Source organism: Xiphias gladius, chromosome 24 (genome assembly GCF_016859285.1).
Source record: "Xiphias gladius isolate SHS-SW01 ecotype Sanya breed wild chromosome 24, ASM1685928v1, whole genome shotgun sequence".
NCBI lineage: Eukaryota > Metazoa > Chordata > Actinopteri > Istiophoriformes > Xiphiidae > Xiphias > Xiphias gladius.
Window position 1 is genome coordinate 7,391,676 of NC_053423.1, and position 21,310 is coordinate 7,412,985.

The following is a 21,310-nucleotide window of genomic DNA, read 5'->3' on the forward strand; positions in this document are numbered from 1 at the left end:
GTTATACCTCATCACAGCTCTGACCTCACCAATAGAGTATCAGAGGAACCATGTAGGGGCGAGTGGTGGTTCATGTGTGCCCAACGTGGGAGCTCCGGGTGGAGGCAGCAGTGGGTCCAGTGTGCCCCCTGGAGTTGGAAGTGGAAGCGCCCAGGGTAGTTCCATCCCTTCAGGACCCCAGGGTGGCTCTCGTCGACCCTCCAGAATTCCCCAGCCCTCCCGCCTGCCCCAGCCTCTACGCCACCACCCCGGGGCCGACCCCGACGGCCCCAACAAGATGTCAGGTATGGAACATCTATCTGTATTTGTAAAATTTGTTTTGTATGGCAAAATGAAAGATGTGACTGAGGTTTGAGTTTTGCTCGCTTATGGTCCAGGTTCATCCCCTCGTCCTGTCCCTCCTCCCCTACTCCCTCCAGGGGGTAGTCCGCAGGGCAAGCGCCCCAGCCAGACCCCAGAGGACCAAGCACAGACCCCCACCCCTGCCAACGTTGTAGCCCCTATTCCCCATGCCACAGTTGGGCCCTTGCCCTCTACACCCACTTCAAAACCACGGCCTGGAGCCGTGCCCCCTATGGCCTCCCCTCAGGCCACTCCCAGCTTTGGCAAGGACATCCTCCCTCCTCCCCCTCCCAGCCCCAGCCAGAAATCTGGATCTGGATTCTGGAGCTCTATGCCAGGCTCTCCAGCCAGCCGGCCTGGCTCGTTTACCTTCCCTGGGGAGGCAGGAGAGAGTCCGGTCCGCCAGAACTCAAACCAGATCCAGACTGGATCTGGGAGCCAAACCCACAGGCACTCTACACACAGCAAGGAGGCAGACCGCATGAGTACGTGCTCATCAGCCAGCGAGCAGTCCATCCAGTCCACCCAGAGTAACGGGGTAAGACCACTACCTGATGCCCAGTGCTACTCCAACTAACATTGAGGCAGAGGGAGGCCTGGTCTGTCCTGTCTGCCTGCTGTCTCCTGTCCTGCTGCAGCCAGTGCTACTAATCTGTCCCCTACTACGTATCTCTGACAATCTTCACTGCTCTTCAACATCATCCTCTCTAGCAAAAGTTTGTCAACATGTATTAAGGTTCAAAACCTCTCTAGTGGACCTCGTTCAGCTCTTCAGTGATTCTCTTTCAAGGCTGTTCCTAGATTTCTTACTTCTAACAAAGCTTATACTAACACCTGACTTCCTCTTGGCCTTCTTTCACCTTATGCTGTCTTCATGGTGTTACTCAAATCTGCCTTTCCTGCAACTAACCTCCAACGTTTGTGGTTCGCCTACAAACGTACTTGACCAAGATCCTCTCATTCAGCCTAAAGTTCCTCCTCTCGTCTTTGCCTGGAGCTGCAGAGCAAAGACGAGTGAAATGGAAATCTTCATCTTATTCCTGCCTTTCTTCATTCAGTTAACTTTTTTCAAGAAGAAAATACTGAATCCATGGTTTTTGTCTTTCTTGCGCTTCAATCTAATCCTTACGGAGACTTTTCAGTGGACAGTATACTATTTTTAGTGCTTATCCTCTTTGTTTTTGTACTTCTTTTACCTTATTGCTACTTTCTCACTTTATCTCACCAAAACTATTACACCTGTGTTTCGCCTGAGATTTCATCCCATAGTTTACATTTAAAAATATCTGGTGTTGTCATACATACCTCCAAATCTTGAAAAGATTTTACATTTAACTGCAATGAACCATATGAATTTGTGATCACCATTTTCCACATGTCCATGCTTCCTTCCTGTGGTGCAGAGTGAAAGTAGCAGCAGCAGTAGCGTATCCACCATGTTGGTGACCCAGGACTACATGGCTGTGAAGGAGGATGAGATCAGTGTCATTCAGGGCGAGGTGGTCCAGATCTTGGCCAGCAACCAGCAAAACATGTTCTTGGTGTTCAGGGCGGCTACCGAGCAGGGCCCCGCTGCCGAGGGCTGGATCCCCGGATTTGTGTTGGGACACACCTCGGCCATCGTCCCTGATTGTCCCGAGGGATCCATCAAGTAAGAGCTCTAAAAATTGTACCAGTATTAATTATTTTTACTATCTGTTCCGTTCAGATAGGAGTTATTAGGTTAAATTTACTTTTGCAGTCCCATATTTATCTAAGCTTCATCCATATCAGAGGTTGTGAGTTGTCCTGAACTGATTTTTAAAATGAGGTCAATCAAATGATGTATAAATAAGTTTGATACAGAATTAAATTTATTATTTTGGCAGTATACTAAAGTGCTCAAATCCAAGCTCTCACGTACCTTATTTAAATAAACCTTTTAATTTGACTCAAGTCCTTTTGTCATCCCAGCAGGAAGTCTTCATCCTGGCACACGTCCCTGCGCATTCGTAAAAAGTCTGAGAAGAAGGAGAAGGAGGCAAAGAAAGAGACCAAGCTGGAAAACGGTTACAGGAAGTCCAGAGATGGCCTGGCCAATAAAGTTTCTGTAAAGGTGAGTTTATCAGAGCATCTGAGGAAACTCCAGTACTACTATTAAGTCATGCTTCTGCTTCAAAGTTTATTTTTCACTCATGCTTTGTTTTTTCTTTTCAGCTTCTAAATCCAAACTACATCTATGATGGTAAGTGTGAACTATGAGAAATTGTGTTAATTTGAAGATTAACAAAACTACTGACAAAACCAAATAAAAAAGTAATCAAAAGCACTGTTTAAACACTATAAACAGTTCGTGCTGAATTTTAAAGGTCATCTCAGCATTTGACAGGATTTTACCTCTGACTTTTTTTTCCTCTTTCTCTTTCAGTTCCTCCAGAGTTCCTTGTACCTCTGAGTGATGTGACATGTGACAGCGGAGAGAGCATCACCCTTAGGTGTAAGGTCTGTGGTCGACCCCGGGCCGCTGTTACCTGGAAGGGACCCAACCAGAGCAACCTCACCAACAACGGACACTTCAGCATCGCCTACAGGTAAGAAAACACAGCCTGCATGATCATGGAATATCACTGCATGAGTCTCATTTTGTATTAGGCAAGAAATGTTGCTAAAGCTCCATGAGACTGCATTTTAGATGGTCTTTTGGGTTTATTGCATGACACTGTGTAATCGGACTGTCACTTGTTTGTGGTGGCACAGTTGACTGTGTTATAACAAGAAAACTGATGCTCAATAGTAAAGTTTATTGTTGAAATCAGATGTATATTAACTTGTGTGTTTGCTTCAGTGATACGGGTGAGGCAACGCTGCGGATAATTGGCGTAGCCTCTGAGGATGATGGTGTTTACAGTTGCGTTGCCACAAATGAGCTGGGCAGTGTAACGTCATCAGCTAGCCTCAGAGTGTTAGGTAAGAGCTCGGGTACAAAATAAAATACACAGTATCAATACTGCCACAGAGGTCAGACAATGCTGGAGCTAAGTATAGACATTAATTGATTGATTGTGGTGTCATTTGTCTCAGCTGTGTCCACTGATGGGGTCAGAGTGAGCTGGAAGGACAACTTTGAGTCTCACTACACTGAGGTGGTTGAACTGGGAAGGTAGTGTAATCTTACCTACATACTATATATCTGGTAGTGTATTTTCAAGCAAGGTTAGACCCATGTATAGATTTCGCCAACACACTACACCAAATTAGCTTTGGGTCACAAATGGAACACTGAACTTTTAGCTTCTTTTATGGCAAAAAGATGAAAACCATAACAACAACTGTGTGAAGTACACTAACTGACCGCTGAATGTCCATCCTCTGTTTCTCCTCACCAGGGGTCGTTTCTCTGTTGTCAAGCGTTGTGACCACCTGGGCACCAAGCGTACGGTGGCAGTCAAACAGGTGAACAAGAAATTGATGAGGAGGGACCGGGTGACTCAGGAACTCAATCTGCTCCAGAGGCTCCAACACCCTCACATAGTCGGTCTGATAGATACGTTTGAAACCCCCAGCAGCTACGTCCTCGTCCTGGAGATGTGAGTACAGACCGAAAAAAATAAAAATAAAAATCACATGAAGAGTTTTAGAATTTAACTCTACATGTGTAGCTCATTTACTTGACAAATATGGTGGCCACTAAGGAAAAATTACATACAAGAGTGAAAGCTTAAACACTAAGGGGAAACACACTACTAGTACCAAAATGCAAACGAATAGGGATAGATTTCTAATATGTCGTCTCTTTATCCAAATAATGTCTGTTTGGAAATTTTTGGTAGTTTACCGCTGGCTCTGCCAGCAGTAACAGTTAGGTTAGGTACATAAAGCCTGATGGAAAGTGCTGCTTATACAAATCCAGCCCACCAGTCCCACCTAGCGTCCCAGAGCACTTCCAGTATAGCAGTTCTTGTTTCATGTGTTCTCCCTATTTGTATGTGTCTCTGGATTTGTTGCATTTCTGGATTTGGAGCTTGTTTTCCCCAATTGTTTGTGCTTTCACTCTTGCATGTGTTTTGTCCTTAGGGTCCACCGTAGGTAAGCCTTAATAAACCTTGCATTTCTTCCATGTGATGTTTTCTTGTGTGTGTTTCAGGGCTGACCAAGGTCGGCTGCTGGACTACATAGTGAGCTGGGGGAATCTGACAGAGGAGAAAGTGGCCTGCTACCTACGGGACGTTTTAGAAGCTTTACAATACTTGCACAACTGCAGGATAGCACATTTGGACATAAAAGTAAGAAATTTCACCGTGACAAGCTTCTACTGCAGGACTACATTAAAGGAACTGTTAGACATTTTGTGAAATACACCTATTTGCCTTCCTGCTGAGAATAAGATGAGAAGATTGATACCACTCTCATATCTATGAGACAAATATGAAGCTACATCCAGTCAACAATTTGACTTGTTAATTAGTGAACTATAGAGGTGCTGGCAGGCCGGTTTTGTTACCCTCAGACAGAGCCAGGCTATCCGTTTTCCCGTTTCCAGTCTTTATGCTAAGATGAGCTAACCATCTCCTGGCTGTTGCGTCATATTTAACGGACAGACTCTTGGCAAGAAAGCAAATATGCGCATTTCCCAAAACATAGAACTACTTCATTAAGATGTGCCCAGACTCCAGGCCTAAAAATGCTTGAAAGAAATGCGAGGGTTTGACTGGTCTGAAGCTAAAGTGATTTGCCTTCACACAGTGAGAGGTCCTAGCACCTACCTTATCTCCAGTTAGTCATCATTGCGGTTAAAGGTCATATAGTGCATTTCCAGTCTTTAGTGGATTGACTTCCAACTTTGCATTATGTTTCACCTGCAAAAACAAAGAGGTTTACTCATAGCAAAAGACTGGAACCCCGACTGTTGCATTGAAGGAATAAATAATAATAGTGAAGTAAAATAGACCAGTGGAGAGACTTGACTTTTTCGTTGCTCTTTTTCCAGCCTGAGAACCTGCTGGTCTCCCACAGCTCCAGCGGCCAGCCAGCGGTCAAACTCACAGACTTTGGTGATGCTGTCCAGCTCAACAGTGCTCACTATGTTCACCCTCTGCTGGGCAGCCCTGAGTTTGCCTCCCCAGAACTGGTCCTTGGAGAGCCGGTGTCGCTGACCTCTGACCTGTGGAGCCTGGGCGTGGTGACCTATGTGCTGCTGAGCGGCGCCTCCCCCTTCCTCGACGAGAGCGCCGAGGAGACCTGCCTGAACATCTGCCGGCTGGACTTCAGCTTCCCCAGGGATTACTTCCAGGGCGTCAGCCAGGCGGCCCGGGACTTCGTCTGCCTGCTTCTGAGGACTGACCCCAGCAGGAGGCTTCCCGCCGGGCTCTGCCTACAGGAGCCGTGGCTGCAGGCCGGTCTTGCTGACGGCCGGCCCAGAGCAGAGGGCTGCCTGGACACCTCCCGCCTCATCTCCTTCATAGACAGGAGGAAACATCAGACTGATGCCCGGCCCATCGGAGGCGTCAGGAGCTTCATCCAAAGTCGCCTTCAGCCCTGAGTTTGAGGCCTGAGAAAGGATACACAACTCCAAACCAACTCCCAGCCCCAACAGTCTGACCAGACCAGACCAGACCAGACCAAACCAAGGCAGGAAAAACTGGACACACTTCAGTTTGCTTTCCAATGCTGAGACTACGTGGGGCTGCAGATTCCTTTGGAATTGAGCATCTTGATTGTCTAGATGTAAAAGAAGGAGAAACAGTGAATGCTGATCTTATCCTCTTTCCCAGAATGTTGATTTACTAAAGTCCTGTAGTCCTTTTATCAATTAAACTGAGACCTGTTCAGGTCTTAAGCCAATCAGAGCCCTAGAGAACAGAGTTCTCATTTACCACATAAAGTAATGGATGCCCTTGTCTACTGCTGCTCGCTGGATTCAACTCAAAACAGATTTTGTAGTTAAGTGAACAAAAATTTAAAAAAAAAACAAACAAAAAAACAAACTTTATGAAGTAATTTATTTTCCTTTGCAAGAGTTAAAGCTGATCGGAAGAGCCAGTTGATCTAGCCTTGACACCACTGCACAGATGCAGAGCTTTCAGGAGAAAGTGATGCCAACAAAGCTAGTGATAGCGCTGAGAGCAAACTGCCCTCCCTCTTGTTGCTAGAGAGGGACACAGACATTGTGTGTTTTTGCTCTTTTACACTAAACTGTAACTCAAAGACATTTGAGAAGCAGCCCTTTCTTATAGTAACAATGTATAGAAAGGAAAAGTACTGTCTCTACGTTTCCAAGAAAAAAAAAAAAAAAACAATTGTAGAAAATGCTCATCAGTTGGAAGTTGCTGTGCTACTTTGGACTCCGTAGACAGTGAATGAGCTTCTTGACTTAACTGAGACATTTATACCTGCGATCAGAGCTTTTTGATGGCTGCGCTTACATAATGTACCTAATCTAAGATACCATAATGACCATGTTGCGAGTAACAATGCTGCACTGTCCAATCTGAGAAGAAACACTAGACATCCATTGTTTGCTTTTCCTAGAACAAACTTGTGTTGCGCAGATATGAGATGTTTAAGCCTTACCTTGTATATAGACTTCTGCCTTCTTTCCCCTCACATTCACAGCGGACTCCTGCTTCTGGACGGCAGGATGAGAGACTGTCAGAGCCTCAGTGGCAGCAGTAATTGCCAACCAGATAGGAGTGAATGTGGAGGCAGAGGAAGACAAATTACTGTAAATGCACTCATTGTATGTTATGTTTGATTATCATGTGCAATGTTGCGGCTTTAACATTTTATGCAACTATTTATGAAGACATCTGTTGTATCTGTAATAAATCTAGAGAAAAGCATGTACTTGGTACTGCAAGCACTGCTGGTAGTTTGTGTTTATTTGATCTTTGAGTGTTCCGACTTCCAGGCCAGGCCATGTTAGAGGTCACAATCTACAATCATAGTTTGATCAAAAATAATTTAACACTTTTTGTACTGTATGCCTCTGTAGTATTGGTGCACCAAAGTTGCTCTAGCTTTATAGTACTTAATAAAAATGTTTTATTGTGATTATTTTCACTTGAGGTAGGTAATCTACGACCATGTGAAATGATTGTTTACACTAGTTAAAAACACAACGTTGGAGGAACACAATTAGTTTACGTAGTCTCCCGTGCCCTTTAATAAAAAGGCAGATGATTAAAGAAAGACATTTACTCTAGTAATTGACAGAGAATGGGAGAATATAGTGCATCATTTACTCAATGGTGTTCTGACTTTATGTACAAATACTTGTTGCCAAAATGTTTCTTCCATAAATTCCTGTTCTTTATTTAAAAAAAATAGATAAAAATATATTTATATACACACACACACACCCTAAAAACAGCAACTAACCAATGGTTTTTAGTGGAGATTAGTTTGCTTTCCTGGGAATTAAAATACAAGCTGGCCATGGTATAACCACCAAACTATACATTCATCCAGTGCGGGGTTAGGATGTGTCAAGTTGAAACGGATTCTACCAGGAACAGAAGTCACAGTCCTGTTACCTTCCTATTTATTTTAAAGGTGCGCACAGACCATTAGAAACAAGGTAAACTTGGACTGGTTACCTCAGTTTAGGGTTTTTTTGTTTTGTCATCGTTTGTCTTTTTTGTCATGTTTGTTTCCAGTTTCATAAATTACATGTTTGCTCTTTGTTTTTATGTTTTTTATCTTTGCATGTATATTTCTTTGTACAGATCATACATATTTTCTTGTGTAAATATTCTCATTTTGCCATCAGTTATTTGAAAATTAAAGAATCAAAACACGTACCGTTTGACATTTTGTCTCTTTAAGTATTGTTCATTATTTACGCTTGTATTTTTTCATTTCAGCAGCTCCAATTTACACATTTAATTAGAGCTGAAATGGAAAAATTAGCATAAAAATTAAGTCGAATTTGGTTGAGAGTAGACAAAAGCCATTTCCACCTACACCTTCCAGGACTGGTGTGCTGAGAAATCTGCCCATTTTTGGCTCAATCCAAGCAGCCGTTTAATGATCAGATCAGCTGATCCGAGTCAGCTGGGGATTAGACTTGGTCACACCTACCTACCTACTACTGATACTGGATTTTTAAAGGCCAATAGCAATATTGAGCTTTGACAGTTACAAAAAAACAATACATAGAAGGAAGACTTTGAAATCTTTGGTTTTGTGGCGCAGAATCCGTCTTAGATGTGCACTGTACCACTTCCCTGAAGATCCTTAAACTCAGGGGTTTTCTTTAGAATAAAAAAAAAAAAAAAAAAAGCCTATTTTGTCCAAGTCTTAAATATGACCTGTGACCTCTGATCTTGGACACGTCTTCCAATCTATAGCATGGAATCACATGCACACACGAGTTATCACCTAAAAATGATGTCATTTAAGCTTGTCACAGATATTTGACTATTGGTGCATAGGCCAGCAGATAAGAAAGGAAACTGCAGTAGAGAAATGGCACAGATATGTTTGAGGTCATTCAGAGACAGCGTTGCACTCAGGTATTTTGTCCTCCAGAGAGCACTTCCAGCCGTAAAATGACCCGATTAGCAACCAACAGAAGGAGTCGCAGTCAGGTGCTGTTCTGCCTCGGATCTCCAGAGCAGACTCGGCGCTCCTTGGCCCACAAGTCTCTGGATTCTGCTGGAGGGATGAACCTCATTCTTCCAAAAGATATTCCCTGATGGTGGTGGTGATGGAGAGCACTGTGTAACACGTCAGTCCTAGATCTCCCATAGGTGTTCAGTTGGATTGGGATCTAGTGCCTGAAAGCCATAGCACATGATTCACATCATTTTCATACTTTAATTTGTCACCCCTCTATTTCTTGGTCAAATTCTCTTTAACCAAATTTAATGGATCCTTACAAAAAAAAAAAAATGTTAGCTCATGTTAAGTGTTTCTATCAAAACATTAATATTGGCTGATCCATCATCAGATTTTTTTAAACTCTCAAATAGCCTCAAAAATCTAATAGTGGTATTGACTGACTTGACCACGGCCTGCGACGGGTGCTAGTGAAACTTCCTGATATTTCTTGGCAGTAACATCAAAAATGTTTTCTGTGAGCTCGTCTGTCATCTTGTGTTTCGGTTCTGGCCAAAGATGTGGTCTCCACTGCCCTCCAGTGGCTCTTTGCTCACAGTCACAGAGGATGACTGACTTAATGACACATGCAGAACAGGGACTTTTATATCTATGTATTGTTTTCTAGTTGTCAGCTTCATTTTATCTAATGTCCATTTCGGCGGCCTGATCATCATCTGTCTGTCTTGTCAATCATAACACTCATGGCCATTTCTTTTTCATCCTCACAACCTACAAAAGCTTCCTTGTGCGTGACACTGATGTAAACAGTGAAGTGCTGACCTTGAAATAAATATTGTCTAACGCAGAGGAGGCAACCAGTCAGACACTACAACACTAATATGTTTGTCTCACCTTGCATTCGGCTTCTTTTTGACTCAATGGGACCGGTGGCATTTCTCGTTTGTTTGCTGTTGTTGCCACATGAATCAGCTCCCTCGCATCTCCGCACAGACAGGTCCAGGCCAGGATTCCACGTGTTTCTGACTCTGGAGCAGATGGTTCACAAACAGAGACAGTCTGGCCCAGACAGTCAAAGCAGTTTGGGTTTGACACTGAGACATTTTATCTTTTGACACAGTTTTTCAAAACTCCACGTGGTCCCTTCTCTCAGAATGGATTTCACTCTGTCGTCCACAGTTCAGTTGCAGACTCTTAATATTCTCTCTGTATGATTTGACCCTGTTTGTCCAGATGCTTTTCTGGTCATCTAGAATTAGTACACATTTTCTACATTAAAGTGCTCACACACATTCTTCTCTTGCACAACACGCTAACTCAGTGACAGGACACGTTTTCAGCAGTAGTTTGAGCTGCTGACTCAAAGGCAGCACTTTCTGCCACTGGAGTGTTCAACGCTCCAGTGTTTTCCAGCTCGGCTTCAAACCGTTTTTCAGCGTTTGCGTTTACCTCAAATGAGATTTCAAATGCTTTCAGCGCCCACTGACGGTTCAACGCCTCACATCTCTTACACTCCAACTAAGCTGCTTCCAGCATGTTCACTTTAGCGGACATGTCACTGCTGCAATTTTCAGCAATAAGCGAGCACAAGCCGGAGGTTTAAAAAACAGCAGCAAAATGTAACAAAAAGCTTGACAGAAAAGAGAACAGACTACAAAAGGTTTCCACTTGTGTGATTAAGTAGATACAGTGATAGATGTCTACTTTGACCCACAGAATTTTGTTTTTGAGCTTTGAACCCGTTAGAAATACAGTTCAACACTTTCACTGAACACTGAAGAAGAGCATTGAGGGGGAAAACGGCTCTTGATCCAAAGCAAACCACATCATCTGTCCAACACGATGGAGCCAGTGTTATGGCATGGGCATGTACGACTGCCAATGGAAACGGGTTGCTGATGTTTATGGATGATGTGACTGCTGATAGAAGTAGCAGGATGAATGCTGAAATGTATAGGGCTATACTATCTGCTCAGATTCAGCCAAGTACTGCACAACTGATAGGACGGTGCTTCACAGTACAGATGGATAATGATCCAAAGCATATTGCGTAAGCAACCCAGGAGCTTTTGAAGGCAAAGAAATGGAATATTCTTCAATGACCAAGTCAGTCACCTAAGCTCAACCCAACTGAGCCTGCTTTTTACTTCCTGAAGGCAAAACTGAGGGCAGAAAGACCCATGAACAGCAGCAACTGAAGGCAACTCCAGTAAAAGCCTGGAAAAGCATCTGAAGGAGGGAAACTCAGCATTTGGTGACATCCATAGGTTCCAGACTTCACACAGTCGTTGACTGAAAAGGATTTTCAGCCAAGTATTACAAATAATCCTTATACTTATAATTGTGTTGGTTTGTCCAATTTGAGCTTCTGAAAATGAGGGACTATGTATAAAAATGACTGAAATTCCTAAATGGTTAATGTGAAATTTTTGTTAAACACCCTTGAATTAAAGCTGAAAATCTACACTTCAATCACATCTTGATGGCTTCATTTCAAACCCCTTTCGCTGGTGTACAGAGGCAAAATTACAAAAATGATATCACTCTCCAAATACTAATGTACCTAACTATTTTTGCAACACAGCAAACCAAAGAAATGAGATCCACTGCATTAATGAGCACAGCTGGTAAACAGCTGCATGGGAGCGAAAAAACAGACACAAGCAGCAAATATTTACCTGTGTGTGGTGAAGCAGTAACCTCCGGCAGCTCTAAACTCGTGGTCCCACTCAACATAGCTTCCGCTTTCAAGTGCGTGTTTGTGGCCCGCAGCTGATTCCAGGGAAAGCCATGAAATGTGAGGCGAACATGGACAGCGGCAACGTTTAAAGAACATTTCAGCAACCCTAATATCACCATAGGGGCATGTTCACTAGAGAGGTCCAGCGAAGGTTCCCCGAAGCGAAAATTGTTCGCCGGGTTGCTGCTTCCACACAAGATGCCAAGGACCTGTGATGTCTGATCTGACCCGCTTGCTCTGACTGATGAGTGACAGGACACCATACCGTGTGAAAAGGAGGAGAGCTCAGTTTTGGGTTTTCGGGAGGAGGAGAATAACACACCGCCAGGCCAGCCATTTTTGGTTTATAGCAACGTTGTCTTTTATTCTAATTTCCAATAAACACAGAATATATCAGTCCCTTATTTGTACAAAAATACCTGAACAGGATACAATGTAGATCCAGGAGCCGTACAGACAGAATGAAGCAAAGCACAGTGGGGGGGATCTGAAAAATAAAAAAAAAGATTACGGTTCATTTGCTCTTTTTTTTCTTTCCCTGAATTGTTTATTTGCCTTCAGCTTTTGATAACTTCAATCAAAAATAAAACACCACCTACACTGGGAGTCACCAATGTCAATGGGATATGCATGCGATGTTGACCTGACATTAGGATTTAGTTCCAGTAGGATTGTATTTCACAGTCACAGCTAACTGTAAATGAACACAGTGAGTGGACGGACAGCGACTAATGACTTGTTACTGTTCAGAAACAAGAGGCACCTGCTGCAAGAATAGGCTAAGTTAAGAAAAAGAATAATAACAACAAAACAAAAAGAACATCGTTATGCACCTTAAAATCCGAGTAAATGGACATATTGAAATGCACAATCCTCTTGAGCTACAGCGTATAATTGCACTACTTGTGATGAAAGGTGTACAAAAGCTGCTAAGAATACCCCCAAGGGTTAAGTGTTGGTGTGTGTGCTCTTGATGAAAACCCACTGGTGTGTGTGTGTGTACGTGTGTTTAAGGTTAATATCCATCCAAACATTTACTGGAGTGTTTTCTTGGGAGTAAATGAGTGGAATCAGACGTGACAGAGGGGATATTCAAACGATGCAGTTTTAAAAGAAGATGGCATCATAATTGGATGCTGGCTGAGTTGAAGACTCTGTCAGCCTGTCAGCTTATATGCACAACTGATGATAAGAAATTTGACACATGCCAAAAATCCAGTTTGATCTCTTAAAATAAAATAAAAAACAACAACAAAAAAAAAACAGCTTAATTTAATACTGTATATACTGTGGTATATTCTTTTTTATATATTTATAAAAGGTCATTTTGTGGCAAACCAAAGAAAATACACAATAATGTCAATATACACACAATCAAATAATGGAAAGAAAAAGGACAAAATAAATCATTCTTCATTTTACATGGAGTTATGAGCAAAAGCATAACGCCCCAAACATAGTGATCTGTGACCTAGGTACAGTGTTAGATCTACGTCTCCATAGCTTCACATACTTAGAAAACAAATGATACTGTACACTGGTATAGTCATATACATGGACTCGTGTATAGGATTGCATTGTAGCACAGTGATTAAAAATGGACAGAGGAGGAGAGGACAGCGATTCGTCCCCCGCTGACCCATAGCTATGTGGCTTAGCATCCCTCTGTGACAGACAGGAAAGAATCCTCAACTGAGGACTGGGAATGCTGGGATACCTCCAGCCAAACTCCCGTCTCCTCTAAATCCACAACTTAGCTTGACTTTACCCAGCCGACAAGCAACCTTCCTCTTACTGTCTCTAAAAGGCAAGTATGATAACCAACAGAGTTCGCAATCCTGAATAGTGAATATAACAGTCTGGCCGTCCACACGCACACATATACACACACACACACTTATTCACCACAGGGTCATAGCTTACAGGCTGGACACAGGTGGGACAGGGGGCGGGGGGATTCAAGCATTATCCAATCCCTGGAGAGTCTGCCCTGTCTGACTAGAAAAGGCCTGATTGGTGGAGCGCAGAGCTGGTGAGTCGGTCAAGTCACGCGATTGCTGGACCGGTGGCGGCAGTGGCTTGCGTGTCAATGACAGTACTTAGAGAGTTTAGTCTGCCTGGCAGGGAGTCTGACAGCCTCGTGCTAACCCCTGTTCACTGCGAATCTGGCACAGCATGGAGGGGAGGTGCAGGTGAGGGCGGGGGGGTGGAGGAGGCTAAGCAGGTGTTATGTCACATGCCTGCAGCTTTTTATTCGCCGGTTGCATGACAGCAGGAGAGGGCGGAAAAAGACAAAAGGACCTCAAAAATCCCCTCTAGGTTCCTTTCTTGTTGTATGTTCCTACAAATATGGTTCTCACTTTTCTTTTGGAAGAAGACAAGAAAACAAATCTACTCAGATGATCTGTTAAAGCCACCATGTATGGATTTTTTATGTGACTGTAGCATGTGAAAATAGTTATTTTGACGGCATAATGTTGTGTTTGTAGATACTTGAGCCCACTCCGCTGACATTCATTTAGTCTACCTGCTGCTCTCAGCCAAGTCAGTCTCAGTGACTCTGCTACAGTGTCTTTTTTGGTACCACCACCTGGGGGCACCAAAGTCAAACATTTTCAAATCCTCTACATATTGGCTTTAAGATGGATATTTTCATTTAGTGATAAAGTGTCACCATCTACTTTTATGGTGCATCAACTTTTCTAACCTGCCTTATCTTCTTTTCACTTCATGTCCCAGAATGCTTGTCAATAACTACCAGAAAGAGACATGACCATGTTGTTTTCAATCAAATATTGGCCTGTAGGCAAAGAAATTAGTTAGCTAGACAAAATACTTAAGGCTGCAAATAAGAGATAATGTGATTCTTGACTGAGTGATTTGTTGATTTTCTTGGTGTATGAAATGTCAAAAATATTGTGAAAAAATGTCCATCACAATTTCCTGGAGCCCAATGTGACGTCTTCAAATTGCTTTTTGTGTCTGGCTAACACTCCAAATCTCACAAATATTTGTTTACTATAATGTAAGGCAAGGAAAAGCCACATATCCTTACATTTGAGAGGATGGAATTATCACTTTTTCGGCATTTTTGCTTAAAATATCGAATACTGATTATCTAAATAGTTGCCACTTCATTTTCCGTTGATGAAACTCTCAGCTCTAAAATAAATCAGGAGCACTAGTATAGCCTCTTCCTGACAATGCAACATGTCTGATGGCTGTGATGCATTCTGGTCTACTTAGGCTACTGCTGGTGTAGAAATTGCTTTCTCACCGCTACCGTAACTGATTTCTCTCTGCATGATTGTTGCAAAATAGCTGTTCAAGAAAGAATCCCTTACTGTTCGACTCTGAGGATTGAGTCCACAACCAGATGTTAACCACTGATGCTACCAAACTCCCATGCAGCTACTGGAAATACCTGGACATGATGTTACATTTTAGCCTGTTATCTGCAGAAATAATACAGCATCAAACAGGAAAATGGGCCCCAGAAATGCAAAGTTGTATCACCAGTACCTGTTTTCTGCATCATGTTCACGTGGATTTTTACTTTATAAGAATAGTTTGGCCTTTTTGGAAATAAACTTATTCACTTTCTTGTTGATCGACACACCTCTCTGTACACTAAATGTGAAGCTACAGTCAGCAGCTTGTTAGCTTAGCTTAGGAAGTTACTGCGCTCAGCCAAGAAATAGTCTGCCACATAACCTCCAGTAAAATGAAATAAATTGTTGTTTTTACACTTAGGGTTTTGTATTGATTAAAAAAACGAGATTTATAATGTAAATCAGTGAGCTTCAGGGGTACTGGTAGGTGGGTGGGTTTTGTTACCTTTAGACAGAGTCAGGTTAGCTGGTTTCCCCAGGTTTCCAGTCTTGGGCTGCTGACAGTAGCTTCATATTTAATGAGCAGACATGAGAGCGGTATCCATCTTCTCATCTAACTCTTGGCAAGAAAGTGATTAAGAGTATTTCCACAGATGTCAAACTGTTCCTTTAATATAATCTTTAACACTCTCAATGTTGTCTTAAAATCTTCAGCGTGTTACTCTATGTGCATTTTAATACAGCTTGATTTCATAGACAGGGCTCACAATTTTCATTTAAGGCGAGTGAAGCTCGTACGACTGTGTGTATAGACACAGTCAGCGGAGTTCACATTTCAAGTCATTTTTTTCAATTCCATATTTAAACACAGAAAAAGTCATGGGAGTGCTTTTGTTGTTTTGTCTTTTCTGGCGAGAGGGAACAGTGGTCAGAATCCGAACATGCCAGCTCTAACCCATCAATACCAACTCAGGATCATTAAAATGTGCAAGCAGTAAGCTCAAAACAGACTAAGCAAAAGAAAATGACGTTCAAAGACAAATTCACCAGCAGATTTAACCCTCTGATTTTAAAAATGACTGAAATGGTAGAAGCTTGGGGGTGGACACACTTTTCTGGAGTCTATTTAACAGTCCTCCTCCTCTTCCTCACAGGCTTGAGACGGTGTGACCGCTTCAAGAGCACATCCGTTTTTGCTATAGTGTGGTCATGTTGGTACGAGCCACACGTAGGTCCAAGATGTTCCCAAACCTTTCCGAAAGGCACTGCATAATCAGCCATTACTCTCTTTACTCCCACGCCACTGTAATCCAATCAGAGCTGGTGGAAATTCACATGCATGCTATTTGGGGGGGGTGAAGGACGACAAATGGATAGCAGGCAGCTTCATTTAGCAAGAGAGAACAGCTGTCGTCTGTCTGCCTGGGAGTGCAAAACTAGTTCTGCATTGAATCAACAGTAATCAAACAGCATTAAAATGACATCAAGTAATCAACTCTACAAGAGAGGCTTGTTACAGCCCTACTGATAAACATTCCTCTGTCCTTTCAGCAAACCCTTGCCACTGCTCTGCTTATCTTTCTTTAGCTACTTCTCTTTTCTCTTCCGGCTTTTTTCTCTGAGCTTGTGTGGAGGTGGGACCGGGGGCTGCACCATGGGATTGTGGGATAGGACACAGCAGAGACGCTACGTCAAGTCTGCTCGGGTGTTGGGGGGGGGCAGGGTGTCAGCTTATCCAGACTGGACTGCACAGGTTGAGAAAACCCCTGGATCGAGTTTGATAAGACCCAGAGAGGTTCCCGTCCATCCCTGATGATCGATGAGGAAGTCAGAGGGTGGCGCTCCCTGCCTGCCTCGCTAGTGAGGGGGCAAGGGTGGGGAGGGCACCACAGCTTATCAGTCCTGGAGGATGGGGGAGGTTGAAGGGTGGAAGGGTGAAGGACTTTAAGGGAGAGATCCATCCAAGAGACCCGCAGCACTCCTGCTGAACAGATCTTAGCTGTCTTGTGTTTTCACAATGAATGGTCTATCTCAAGGGTTAAAACCGCAATGACAAAACAACCAAGTCTCCATGACAACATTGCAGGAGTTGGGCAACTGCCGGGTCCATGATCTGCAACGCTTGGACTGTCCAAACGGTTCCCAATCAAACATCCGAACAGCGGTAAGGCAGAGAAAAGCACAGCACACTGGGGATATCAGACCTGCAATGCCAGCTCCTGCTGCGTCGTTCGCATCCCCAAAACTTGACTTAACTTTTCTCTATCTCCTCGACCTCCTTCAACCTCATTGCGATGGTGAGAGAGGGGCAGATAGGGGGACAGGGTCTCAGGGTGAAAGGTGTGCAAAAAAAGGGTGGAGGTGTGTGTGTGGGGGGGGGTTGGAGTGTCACAAGGCCACGGCGGTGCAGGGGTGTTTGAGCTTGCAGGGCAGCACTCCTCTGTTCAGCTGGTAGAACTCCACCAGGTGGATCAGATCAGTGAACTTGGTGGCACTGTCATCGAGGCTGAATAACACCTGACCGTCCTCCTCACACTTCAGACAACAGCCAGAGGGAAGAGAGAGGACAGTTAGCCATCACATGACAATAAGACATGTATACTTTTATGATTACGAGCTACTGAAAGAACATGTGACATAATCAGACAGGAGGCAGCAGAGCAAATAGATAAATTAACATTAACAGTCTATTCTCATGTAATAAACTTTAGCATGGCTAAAGTCTCTTTAGCTAGTGGCTCGGCTCTCTATATGTCAATGGTGGTTGGTGTTGGTCAATCCACCACTTTAGTGCAGTTTGAAATATTCCAACTATTGGATGGATTACCATAGAATATAGAACAGATTCTTCCACCCAGCAAGAATATAACTTTCCATCTAGCGCTACAATCCGATCAAAATTTCAATAGTCCAATATTGCAGTTTATGACCAAATATATGTAAAACTAATGATACTCCCGTTATCCTCAGCTGTACTTTATGCTACCTAGCACATTTTAGCATGCTAACATGCTAAACAAAGATAATGAACATGGTAAACCTGTTAAACATCAGCATTTTAGATCTGTCATAATGAGCATGTTAGTATGCTGATGTTTGCATTTACTTCAAAGCTGTGCCTAAATACACTAAATACAGTCTCACAGAGCTGCTAGCATGACTGTAGACTCTAAATCTTGTTTAAAAGGACTATTCCATTATGGCTGAAACTCTTACTAACTATTTTCCATTGATCAAAAGTATACCACAGTTGCAGCACCCATACAGTATATCCTCATAGTATTAGAAATCTCATATCTCAAAGCCCCAGCAAATAAAACAAAAAGTTTCACCTACAGACTGTACCTCTAAGAGGTAAATGACTAAATGTGTTTATTGTAATATGGGTGAACTGGCCCTTTAAAACATTTCAAGTTGATTTCTGTACTTTGCCAAAGTAAATGCAAACAGATGGCTGCCTGGGAGAAAGGAAAAACCAATTTCAAAATCTTAAAAAAGCATGGTACACTTTGGAAAATAGTTGTGTGAAAAACCTTTGAGATTCAATTGGCTTTTGAGGCAATAACTGTAGTTTGGTAACTGGGATATGAGATAAAATCTAACAACAGCTCATTTTAATGCCCTATTGAAAATGTATTTGTTAGCACAATTTTAACTTGTTTTTCTAAGGGAGTAGTGCAGTGATCTGCCTCTCTGTGCCTTTTTCCAGTGGACTTTACCAGTGAGCGTGACAAATTTCCTGCAGCATTGTGATTGTGTTGTGTCATGTGACTGACCGGTAGGATCTGGAAGTGCTTGATCTTCTGGTGGTGGCACAAGGTGAGCACGAATGCCTTGGGATTACTTTGACTGTCCCGCAACAGGAATAACCTGACACACAGAACATGAGAAATATTTCAGCTGTTTAATGAAAAATATGAAGAGTATGAAATATGTAACACTACTGAACTCAATTTCAGTGACTATGGAATTTCAAATGCCTGATGAAATGCTGCTGCATGAGTGTGACTCTTTAGAGAACCTTATCTTTATCCGTTGGGTAAAGGCTAAAATGTGTGGCTGACAAGCCAAAAAGCCGTTTTTAGACTCTGACATTTTAGACGTGAGCTTTTTTCTTGGCAGCAGTGATGTATCTATTTTCACAACTTTCACTCATAGAGTTCTACTTGACAAAATAATCCTCACTTGCAAGCTTCTCCCAAACCTTTCAACTGGATTTCAGATGAGCATTAACCCCGAGATAACATCATGGGAAACAAAAACTCCTTAAAATCAGCCTCTCAACCTTTTCCCACTCAACATATTGTTGTTCTTACCCGTCTACTTGGCCTTGTTGTGTGATCATTTTGTGGGCTTCCTCTCTCATGATGCGACCATGAAACCACACCTGTGTCCTGTGGATCACTAAAAGACAGACAAACCCTCATTGTTTAAGCATTTTCTCAGCATATATTCATAACCACTTTACATCAACCAGCCCAAGAAGGTTTATTGGTCTTCAGTGTGTTATCTAAGTGAGAGTACCTGTGCTCAGGGAGGAAGGGTGCAGGGGGCTGGGACTGCCCAAGACATTCATACGCTGGCTCCGCTTCTATGTGGAAGAATTGAGCAAGATTTACCATGAAAAAACATCATATCAAAACCAGAATCCCTGGCAACAACCTCGAACTCCCCTTTGACTAATGCTCCCCTTTGAACCAAGACACAACAACTTACATTTTCTGTATGGCAGGGTTGATGAATTTTTTTACAGCAAGGTAAACCCACGAACATAATATGAAGTGCGCAGCTGTATTCTGCCCTGGCTTTATGAGCTGTGATCTCAGCAACAGATAAGTGGAGCTGCTGCACACTTAATTATACTAAGAAAAGTGCTGGAGGGGAAAAATAAATTAGTTCAAAATGGGAAACGGCCTACACACACCCTTCCCATGAAAAATGTTAAGTTTATACACAAAAGTGCAAAAGCTAGTGATAAAAGATGTTTGTAATTCCTTGTGTAGTGAAAACGCTCCATTTTGTTGGCTTTTTTTAACTTCAGGATAAAACACCTGATAAGACGAGGGTACTGAGGGTTCTTTACCAAAACCAAATTATATGTCAATAAAAAACCTGTAGGCAACTAATATCTTCTGTTCATCATGACACATAATGGAGCATAAATCCACCTGTGTACGCAATCATAAACTCGTCTATTTTCTGAAGATCTATCCATCCCATTGGCCAAGCTTCATCCACCTCCTCCTTACCCTCCAGGTCTGTCCCTCCTCCAGGGCGGCGCTCTGGGCTTCGACAGGGTTGTCGATGACGCGACCGGTCCGTCCAGAGAAGTCCATGGCAACCAAGGAGTTCTCGGATACACTCCGCTGTTGGGAGACGTGGCAGGATGGGAGGGTAGGGTAAGGGTGGTGGTAGGTGGGGAGTGGGGGGAGGGGGGCACACAAGTGGTTGGGTGAAGGGGAGGGGGCATAGACAAGGGTCAGAGGTCAAACAAGCCAGACACACTCACTGGGGCATGACAAATCCTGTCTGCACACAGACCCACTTCAATCCACAAAATGCGTCTCTGAGGAAAAGCACAAGCCTCTCCTGGCTTTTTGGCTTTCCTGCTCAAATTATTCCAGGTTTCTTTTTTTTTTAATTACTCAGACCTGTCCTTCATCTGAAAATAAAGTCAACCAAATTGCTCTTGTATACTAGCCATAATGCCTAGTAAATGTAGCCATTAAAATATTGCTACACCGTTACACACAAGCAAATACCCATAATTTATTTTTAATAATGAATTTTTTAACCCATACTTTATATCATATTTTCAAAACCTGGATTTTATTAAATTTATTATTATTTAAACAGAATCTGGGTCTATGGGAATGCAATCGTGTCAGATTTGTCACATTAATCTGTAAATTATAGTAATTAAATTTATTGCTGAAGAATTTGTCAATGAATCAATTTGTCAGTCAACAGAAGATTGATGCCTAATTATTTTGAAAATTATTAATCGAGTAATTTACTAAACATTCTCTGGTTCCAGATTCTTCAATGTGAAGACTTATAAAACCAAGAAATGCAGCGTTTCATTGTAAATTGTAAATCTTTGGGTTTTGGACTGTGAGTTGGACAAAACAAGACATTCCAAGACATCATCTTGGGCTGTTCTGTCAGGTTATTTTTAACCATTTTCTTTAATTTTATAGACTAAACAATTAATCAAAAGAATGTCAAATGAATTGATAGTAAAAGTAAACTCATAATAATTTAATGTGTTGCAGCCCTCATTTAAATTATTTTGGTATGATTATTTGCAAGTGTATGCCATAATGCTCTACAGTAGGGTAAAGTTATATGACCAAGT

At 42.6% G+C, this 21,310-nt stretch overlaps 2 protein-coding genes across 9 annotated transcripts in view; one reads left to right on the forward strand and one right to left on the reverse strand.

The window, feature by feature from the left end:
• The window catches only part of LOC120785936 (triple functional domain protein), a 77,277-nt gene extending 69,168 nt beyond the window's left edge, over positions 1 to 8,109 (forward strand). For 2 of the 7 annotated variants that reach the window (XM_040120941.1, XM_040120947.1), the window contains 11 exons: positions 18 to 284; positions 378 to 880; positions 1,746 to 1,993; positions 2,299 to 2,437; positions 2,539 to 2,566; positions 2,750 to 2,912; positions 3,167 to 3,288; positions 3,403 to 3,481; positions 3,708 to 3,908; positions 4,466 to 4,604; positions 5,309 to 8,109. In XM_040120941.1, coding sequence (XP_039976875.1) covers positions 18 to 284; positions 378 to 880; positions 1,746 to 1,993; positions 2,299 to 2,437; positions 2,539 to 2,566; positions 2,750 to 2,912; positions 3,167 to 3,288; positions 3,403 to 3,481; positions 3,708 to 3,908; positions 4,466 to 4,604; positions 5,309 to 5,860 — 2,441 coding nt within the window. In that variant the 3' untranslated portion in view covers positions 5,861 to 8,109. Of the gene's footprint in view, positions 1 to 17; positions 285 to 377; positions 881 to 1,745; positions 1,994 to 2,295; positions 2,438 to 2,538; positions 2,567 to 2,749; positions 2,913 to 3,166; positions 3,289 to 3,402; positions 3,482 to 3,707; positions 3,909 to 4,465; positions 4,605 to 5,308 lie in introns of all 7 variants that reach the window. The other 5 variants (XM_040120943.1, XM_040120946.1, XM_040120944.1 and 2 more) reach the window with 4 other exon arrangements.
• A 3,861-nt stretch (positions 8,110 to 11,970) lies between these two features.
• LOC120786129 (growth factor receptor-bound protein 10-like) overlaps positions 11,971 to 21,310 on the reverse strand; it is a 48,561-nt gene continuing 39,221 nt past the window's right edge. For both annotated transcript variants that reach the window (XM_040121297.1, XM_040121298.1), the window contains 5 exons: positions 20,202 to 20,318; positions 19,477 to 19,543; positions 19,269 to 19,356; positions 18,729 to 18,822; positions 11,971 to 17,487 (listed from right to left, as the gene is read on the reverse strand). In XM_040121297.1, coding sequence (XP_039977231.1) covers positions 17,341 to 17,487; positions 18,729 to 18,822; positions 19,269 to 19,356; positions 19,477 to 19,543; positions 20,202 to 20,318 — 513 coding nt within the window. In that variant the 3' untranslated portion in view covers positions 11,971 to 17,340. The remainder of the gene's footprint in view (positions 17,488 to 18,728; positions 18,823 to 19,268; positions 19,357 to 19,476; positions 19,544 to 20,201; positions 20,319 to 21,310) is intronic.